The 8,706-nt window shown below is 49.8% G+C and overlaps 1 protein-coding gene across 1 annotated transcript in view; it reads right to left on the reverse strand.

Moving 5' to 3' along the window:
• TEX26 (testis expressed 26) overlaps positions 1-2,270 on the reverse strand; it is a 46,375-nt gene extending 44,105 nt beyond the window's left edge. The window contains exon 1 of the mRNA XM_062195373.1: positions 2,210-2,270. Coding sequence (XP_062051357.1) covers positions 2,210-2,270 — 61 coding nt within the window. The remainder of the gene's footprint in view (positions 1-2,209) is intronic.
• Positions 2,271-8,706: the final 6,436 nt, after the last annotated feature.

The following is an 8,706-nucleotide window of genomic DNA, read 5'->3' on the forward strand; positions in this document are numbered from 1 at the left end:
TCATTGTGGCCATTTTTGGAGTGAACCGGTGGATGGAAGATTTCTTTCTCTGTCTCTGTCTCTGTCTCCTCCATGCACCATCTACTGCTCTGCCTTTCAAATAAATAAATAAATAAATATGCATGCGTTTCAAATTAATTTTGCACCAAAATTAATTTGTCTTTTAATCCCATTTTCCCACAAACTTTTTGAAGTATACCCTCTTACTATGAAACTGAATGTATTATACAATAGTAATTAATACGTACATTATATTACACTTGACAAAGTATTTTCACATATAATATTTTGTTCTCACAATAACCTGGTAGAGAAGTAGTTACAGTACCTAATAATTCTAGCCTGTGTTTTGAGAATTAAAGGCATTTATAAATGTGAAGCCCTTGTAGTGTGCAGAATCTGTGCCTCCCAAAACAGATATGTTCACGTGACAATCCATCCCCATGGCTGTGACGTCATTTGGGGAAAGGATCTTTGTAACTAAGGAAACCATCCTGGGCTGTCTTCATGAGCCCTACATGCAAATGACAAGTGGCCTTCTAACAGGGAGGCAGAGGGAGACTTGACGCACACAGAAGTGAACACAGGTTTGTGATCATGGGGGCAGAGACAGGGCATTGTGCCCACATGGCAGGAATGCCAGCAGCCACCAGAAGCTGAAAGAGGCAAGGAAGGATTCTCCCCTGGAGCCTCAGAGGGGATGAAGCTCTGTCTACACCTTGATATTTGGACTTGTGGTTTTCTGAGATGTGAGGAAATAAACTCTTACTGTTTTCAGCCACTGGGCTGTGGCTTTGTATAGCAGACTCAAGAAACTAACAACAGCCACTGAGAGTCCTGTCTATAGCAACACTTCAGTGTTCGTTGTCAAGATCATCAACAAACAATTACTATTTGCAGACCAAAGCTGGGCAGCAATGCACCAAGTTCATTTGGAAGATGGCTCTCCCAGCAAAGGAGGATGGGATAGCACATGGTGGCTATTAAAGACCCAAGACTTGGGCGAGAGTTTGGCACAGTGGTTAAAGCATCTCTTGGAATGCCCACAGCCCACACTGGAATGCCCGGGTTTGAGTCCCAGTTCCTCTCCTGATTCTAGCCTCCTGCTAATGTGCACCGTGGGAGGCTGCAGGTGGTAACTCCAGTACTTGGGTTCCTGCCACCCATATGGGAGACCTGGATCGAGTTCCAGGCTCCTGGGTTCAGTCTGGCCCAGCGCTAGTTATTGTGGCCATTTGAGAAGGAATCAGCAGGTGGGTATCTCTCTCTCCTTCTCTCATCTCTCATCTCTCTCTCTCTCTCTCTCTCTCTCTCTGTAACCCTGCCTTTCAAATAAATATTTAAAAGAAAGAAACTAAGACACAGTGGCAGGAAAGGGAAGAGGGCATTCAAAATGAACACCAGGAAGCCTGGGGTGAAACATCCCTCTCTCCATCCCTCTGCTAACCTTGTGGTCATTCAGAAAATGAGTGTATTTGATTCTCTATACTAATTGTTTCCATTGTCTTGTCTCAATTTACAAAGGAGTAAATTAGAAAAAAAATACACGTATCATTCACTCTCTTGGGAGCACAATCCTAGGTGACCTGGAGCTCTGTAGCCAGGGTGTGGCTGGGCAAGACCACGTGGAGCTGACTGCATGGTAGTGCTGGTGCCAGCCCACTGCCAGTGGCTCTCCTTGCACACACACACACACACACAAAGTCAAGCTGGTAAACCTGCTGCATCTGTAAGCGGAAGGAGGGCCCAGAGCAGTCCACCTGTTAAATTCCAGGTCTCTCAGAAGGAAACCAGCCCAGATTCAAGGCAGCTGCTGGGGGCCCAAGGCCCAGCTCCACGATAGCTGCGTGGGGGCCCTGCCTCTCTACTCATCCACCTGGCCTGCTTTCTGCACGCCCAGCCCCCGCTGTCTTTGCTATTCCCCAGGCTGTGCCTTTGCCCTGGGCCCCCTCCCTCCTGGGGAGGCACCAGTGCGTCCCTGTTCCTGTCCCTCCGGAACCAGGCCTTTTTCCCAAAGGTGTCGAGCACCTGCGGGCTTCAGGGAGGGGACCTGGCAGCCAGGGCAGGGGCAAGGTCACGGGCATCTGCCCTTCTCCAGGACCCCCCACCTCTCTCTCCATCGGGCCCATCCCTAAGAGGGAGGCATCGTCCTTAAAGACCAGAGCACCCTTGGCCGAACTGCGCCCCGCCCCGCAGTCCGAAGTCTTACTTGTCTGCAGCTTGGGGTCGCATAGAGAAGGGCAGGCAGCCTGGAGCCCAGGCTGAGCCATTCTGCCCCCCCGGGAAGCAGTCGCAGCCTGGCTCCAGTGGGCCTGGGTGCTGCGGGAGACGCCCAGGCCTCTGTGACGCCTGGCGGCTCAGAGACGCGTCGCCATGGAGACGCGGCTCGCGTTCTCCGCGGTTGAGCGCCCGCTGGCCCAGGTGTCCAAGGCGTTGGCAGCTGAGGAGCAGAAAGCACACAGCAGTAATTCTGATCCCAAAGGATGACGCTGTTGCGATGATCGCTCCCCGCAGTAAGACGGGCAAAGCGGGTGGAGGATTGACCAAAAATGCGTGGTTTCGGATTTGCAGCTGCGAATTTGCGTCTACCCGTAACTCGGGCTCAAGCACACGTGGGTAAAGCTATCATGATGTTCACGAGACATAAGAACCAAACTAGAAGACAAAACCTCAAGACGTGTGGTGTAAGGAGGAGCACAAGCAGAGTTTCCTTGAGAGTCTGGACTGTGCAGGGCTCGCCCAGGCCCAGGGGTTAGGAAGCCGGCAGAAGCGGAGAGTGAGCTTGGGCACAGGACGCAGGGCCCTCCGTGTCCCTCCTGCCACGAACCGTGGGGCGCTGTGACTGCTGATTTCCGTGTCCTTCTGTTTCCGGGTGCTTATTAAGATATCTGAAATATTAATAAGCCTGTGGGTTCTTGCCTCCTACTCAAAGAAGAATTCTGAATACTGGCACGAATAAACGAGGCACCATGTTAAGTTTTAAGGTTTTCAATCAGTGGGAGAAATGCATCGGAGAGTGAGGGCCCTAAGAAAGAAAGGGAAATCTGGACTCAGACCAAGCACCAGGAGCCAGCTACGTGGAGGAGCTTGCAGACCAGAAAGCATGGAGCAGGTGGCCTGATGTCGCGGGGGGCAGCAAGGGCCCGCAGCCACGAAAGAGGCAAAAAGGCTGGGCCCACTGTGTTTCTGGCCTTTAATCCACTTCCAGAGGGGAGTGGTTAATTACCCTGCTTGGCAGCTGTGCATAGAGGTGTGGTCAGGCAGGGGCATGAGCTCACACAGAGGACCACATGGTGGAGGCATGGTCTTCTAGCTCACACACTTGATCAATTTTATCCTCTCTGCCTGCCTATATCACTTCTACACCCGTGAGCTATGCTGTGTCTGCGTTTTCACTGAGCGGAGAGGGGCTTTCATCTTCAACCCAGCGAGCACCAAAACAGCCCTGCCAAGCAGCAGGTGAGGGCGAACCTCCTTCCCACATGGCAGTTCCTCGGCTCTATGCTCCAGTCCAGCCCCTGACTCCAGCTCCCTGCTAAAGCAGACCCTGGGAGGCAGCACCTGGTGGCTCAGACACTTGGGTCTCTACCGCTCATGTGAGAGACCTGGATGGAGTTCCAGCTCCTGGATTTTTTAAAATAATTAATTTATTTGAAAATCAGAGTTAGAGGCAGAGGCGGCAGGGTGGGTATTGGTCTTCCATCAGTTCTTTCACTCCTCAAATGGACACAATAACCAGAGCTGCACTGGTCTGAAGTCTGGAGCTTCTCCCAGGTCTCTCGTGTGAGTGCAGAGGCCCAAGGACTTGGGACATCTTTCACATCTTTCCATCGGAAATGGAGCAGCCAGGACTCGAACCGGTGCCCATATGGGATGCTGGCACTGCAGGCGGAGGCTTTACCTGCTGCACAATAGCGCCGGCCCCTCCAGCTCCTGTTATAAGCTTAGTCCATCCCATCCCCCAGAGTTGCCACATTTGGGGGGTGGGGGTGAACCAGTGGATTGGAACTTGTTATGTCTGTCTCTCTGCCTCTCAAAAACAATCCAAAGTTCATGGAAAAGAATTAAAAAGAGAAGTTTCTTTTGGTGCAGAATTTTCCTGAATTTTTGAAGATTTCCTCCCATGCATGCATTTCAATTTTTTGCACCTACATAAACTTCTTTTTAAATTCTATTTTCCCCCATAAATATTTTGCCATACTCTGTGTTCTTGGCAACTTCCTGGCACTTTGACACATAGTGGTAAGGGCTTAGTAAGGCCTGGATGCCTCCAGGTTACAGCACAGCTATCAGCCAGTTAGTGAAAAGAAAAGACAAGAAATGTGCATTGGATGATGCTGACGACATTTTTTCCAAAGTTTTATTTATTTGAGGGGCAGAGTTACAGACAGAGGGAGAGACACAGACAGAGAGAGGGAGAGACAGAGAGAGATTTCCATCTGCTGGTTCACTCCTCAAATGGCTGCAATGGCAGGAGCTAGGCCGACCCATAGCCAGGAGCCAGGAACTTCTTCCATGTCTTCTATGTGGGTGCCAGGGGCCCAAGTGCTTGGGCCGTCTTCTACTGCTTTCCCAGGCATGTTAGCAGGGAGCTGAATAGGAAGAGGAGGAGCCGGGACTTGAACTGGTGTCCATATGGGATGCTGGCACTGCAGGTGGAGGCTTAGCCTACTACGCCACGGCACCAGCTCCGCAAAACATTTTTAGAGTGCAGTTAGCAGCAGGAGGTTGTCCTTGAAGGGGAGTCATCCCAATACAGGGCCATAGGGGAACAGCGAAGTGGAACAAAGCAGGAGTTTATTCAAGGAAACAGAAGCAAATATTCCACAGACATAATGCAAGGAATTTCTTAAAAATAAAGAGCTAAGCTAGAATCTTGCGGTACAGTCTGATCCCTGTAATGGAAGGAATAGCATAGATTTTAGACTCTCAAAATGTAAAGCCATGAATGGTGAAACACATCGGAAGGCATAGACTTCTGTTGGTGTTATTAAAAGGAATGAATCTAAATTAGGATTTAGTAGTGGCATCTAAATTAAGAAAGTAGCACCCAATAACAGATTAACTGTCTGGAAATGGTAGAGCTAATTAACATAGCATAGTTTCAGATAAATATATTTTTAAAATAGAGCAGCAAGTACATAGCATATAAAAAGTGAATTCGTATTAATATCCTGATCTGTCTCAACACTGGGAAGTGGTGGGGGTGTGCACTGAGTTGCATGAGCTGAGAGAGCTCTCTGTCCCTGTCTGCCCAGGGCCCTCGGGAGGTAGTGGCTGCATCACTGGCCCTTGGTTTCCTGGACTGCAACACAAGCATAGTACAATCCACCTGTGGGGCTATGAGATGAAAAATCCCAACTATAATCCATCCACGGTAAAGCCACATGCATCCAAGGGATTGCTGGTTTTTCTGACTGCCTTCCTGCTCTCGACAAGTACTGGGTGTGCACTGAGTATGGGTTGTATGTGATATTAAGGGCAACGCTCTGGACGTCATAGGAGGGAACAGCTTCCTGGGAAAGGAATGCCTGAGATGGATGCACACAGTCAGTCAGGTGAGAAGGGAGAGGGGATATAGATGGATCAGGGTCCCAGGTAGCAGGGACCTCAGGCCACCCAGCATCCATGAGGTGTGTTTGGGTTGTCACATTGCAGAGGGGGCACTGAGAACCAGTCCCCACAGGCCATGCCACCAAGTGGCTGGGGCTTTATCTGAGCCTGGGGCGAGTCGTTGAGTGTATCACACAGTTGAGTAAAGGGCCAGGTAAATCCTGGCCTCTTTTCCCCAGAAGCAGGAGGGGAAGCTAAGAGCCACGCCACGCTGCCGGTCCAGGTTAATCCTCCATAAATTAGAACCTCTAGTGTACTGACATGCGTTTCACAAAGCTTTGGATTGCTCCCAAACCCTTGAGAATAGTTGTATTGAGTGGGTTAAGTGTTAATTGGCTGTTTCCATGGAAATGATTCAAATCACTGTACACACACACACACACACACCACGGAACGTGATGGGAAGATGTAAAGACGGCAGGGAGACAGCGAGTGTAGGGTACCCAAGTGTTAGCTTCTCAGAAGAAAGTGGCAGGGAGGGAGTGGCTCAGGTAGGAGTGGTACAACTTAAAATGGAAGAGAAGTGGGGCTGGCGCTGTGGTTCAGTGTGCTAGGCCTGCACCTGTGGCACCTGCATCCCATGTGGGTGCCATTTCAAGTCCTAGCTGCTCCTCTTCTGATCCAGCTCTCTGCTGTTGGCCTGGGAAAGCAGGGGAAGATGGTCTAAGTCCTTGGGCCCCTGCCCCCATGTGGGAGACCCAGAAGAAGCTCCTTGCTCCTGGCTTTAGATTGGCCCAGCTCTGGCTGTTGCAGCCATTTGGGGAGTAAACCAGCAGATGGAAGACCTCTCTCTCTCTGTCTCTCCCTCTCTCTGTCTGTAACTCTACCTCTCAAGGAATAAATAAAATCTTTTTTTTAAAAAAAGTAAACACGTTCATAGGCCAAGGTTAAGGAGTGAAGCCAGTAGGAGTTTTAGCCAAAAGGCAAACCACAAGGAGCCACTCCCTCCCCTCATTCTGTAAATAACTTGCGGACTTGCATTCTTTTGGAATAAATTAGTAGCCTTCAAGGTTACTGAGAGTTTACTTAAGTCAATCACCTGGCTACATCCATCCTTATATATCTGTTTTGGAAATAAATTTTATAGTTACTCTTCATCAATTTTATCTCTAACACCGGATCACACGCCCTTTCTTGCGCCTTCCTCCCGGCACTGACCCGATTGTGCTCTTAGCCTGCATACCTGTCGTATTTTCACAAGACTGGAAACTCCTTGAATGCAAGGACTGGGGCAGGTGCTTGGCCTAGGGTTTACATGCTGCCTGGTGCACCTGTGTCCTGTCTCAGAGTACCCTGGGTGTGAGTCCTGGCTCTGCTTCTGATTCCTGCTAATGCTCACCCTGGCAGGCACTAGCTGATGGCTCATGTGGGGTTGGGTTCCTGCCTCTCTGGCTTGTGGTCCCAGCTCGTGGCTTCAGCCTGGTCCAGCCCTGGCTGTTTTGGGCATTTGGGGAGTGAACCAGATGTCAGCACTCTGTTTCTCTGCCTCACAAATACATAAATATGTGAATAATTTTAAAAATACGCAAGGTGCTGGCTCCTGCCATCGGATCAGCGCGGTGCACCGGCCGCAGCGCGCCTACCTTGGCGGCCATTGGAGGGTGAACCAACGGCAAAAGGAAAACCTTTCTCTCTGTCTCTCTCTCACTGTCCACTCTGCCTGTCAAAAAAAAAAAAAATACGCAAGGTGCAAGTGTCTGGTATAGCTGTTAATTTGCCACTTGGGATGCCTGCATCCCTTATTGGAGCGCCTTTTGGAAGTTCTGGTTCCTCTGCTTCCGATCCAGCTCCCTGCTAATGCACACTCTGGGAGGCAGCAGATGATGGCCCAAGTGCTTGGACATCCCTGCCAGCCACGTGGAAGAACCAGATCGACCCAGTCATGGCGTGAACCAGCAGGTGGAAGCTCTCTGTGTCTGTCACTCTGCCTTCCAAATAAAATGAAATAAATAAAAGTGGAAGCAAAAGCAAGGGTAATGCTTTAGGCATCTTTTTATGCCAGGTCGCATCTTTTTAGGCCTGGCACACGGTAACCATGTGTTAAACGAATGAGAGATATGATGGCTGGATGAACTGCTTAGGTCACTGTCCTGCAGATTTCTATTGATCTTATAAATATGAAAACATCTGCAGGAGTCCCCAGTTGTACCAGATGGAAGACTCTTTTAATCAGGAAGGTCTGTTCCTAGAATTTTCATTGATTTTAAAGATTGCCCAGTATCACTTCTTTGTGATATTTGCCAATAAAACACACTAACACAGTGTATATTCCCTTAGACAGTCGATAGAATTTTGCTGAGTGAATACTGAAAGACTGAATGTGTTTGGTTTAGAGCCAACCGAAAATTGTTTGTTTGTTTCTTAAACTATTCATTTGTGTATTCCAGAGGCAGAGAGATGGGGAAAGGGGCGGTGGCGGTGGGGGGGGGGGGCACTCCCAGCCACTGTTACAGCCCAAGGATACTTGCCCTGGCTGGGCTTGGGCCTGGCCAGAGCCGGGCCTCCCACGTGGACGGCAGGAACCCGGTCACCTGAGCCATCATCATGTCTCAAGGATGCACATGAGCACAAAGCCGGAGCCAGGAGCCGGAAGTGGGCACTGAACCCAGCTACTGTGATGAGGGATATGGGCATCCAAAGTGTTTTAACCACTAGGCTAAACACCCACCCCTAGAAAAGGTATTTTTTTAAAGATTTATTTATTTATATGAAAAGCAGAGTTACAGAGAGGCAGAGGCAGAAACAGAGAGAGAGCAAAAGAGGTCTTCCCTCTGCTGGTTCACTCCCCAAATGGCTGCAATGGCTGCAGCTGGGCCGATACAAAACCAGGAGCCATGAGCTTCTTCTGGGTCTCCCACACAGGTGCAGAGGCCCAAGGACTTGGACCATCCTCCACTGCTTTCCCAGGCCATAGCAGAGAGTGGGATCGGAAGTAGAGCAGCCGGTCTCCAACCGGCACATATATTGGGATGTGGGCACTGCAGGAGGTGGCTTTACCCACTGCATCACAGCACTGGCCCCAAAAAGGTTTTTAATGATTAAAAACACCTTCAGCTGGAGCTGGCGTTGTGGTATAGTAGGTTAAGACTCTGC

Source organism: Lepus europaeus, chromosome 6, assembly GCF_033115175.1.
Source record: "Lepus europaeus isolate LE1 chromosome 6, mLepTim1.pri, whole genome shotgun sequence".
Classification (NCBI taxonomy): domain Eukaryota; kingdom Metazoa; phylum Chordata; class Mammalia; order Lagomorpha; family Leporidae; genus Lepus; species Lepus europaeus.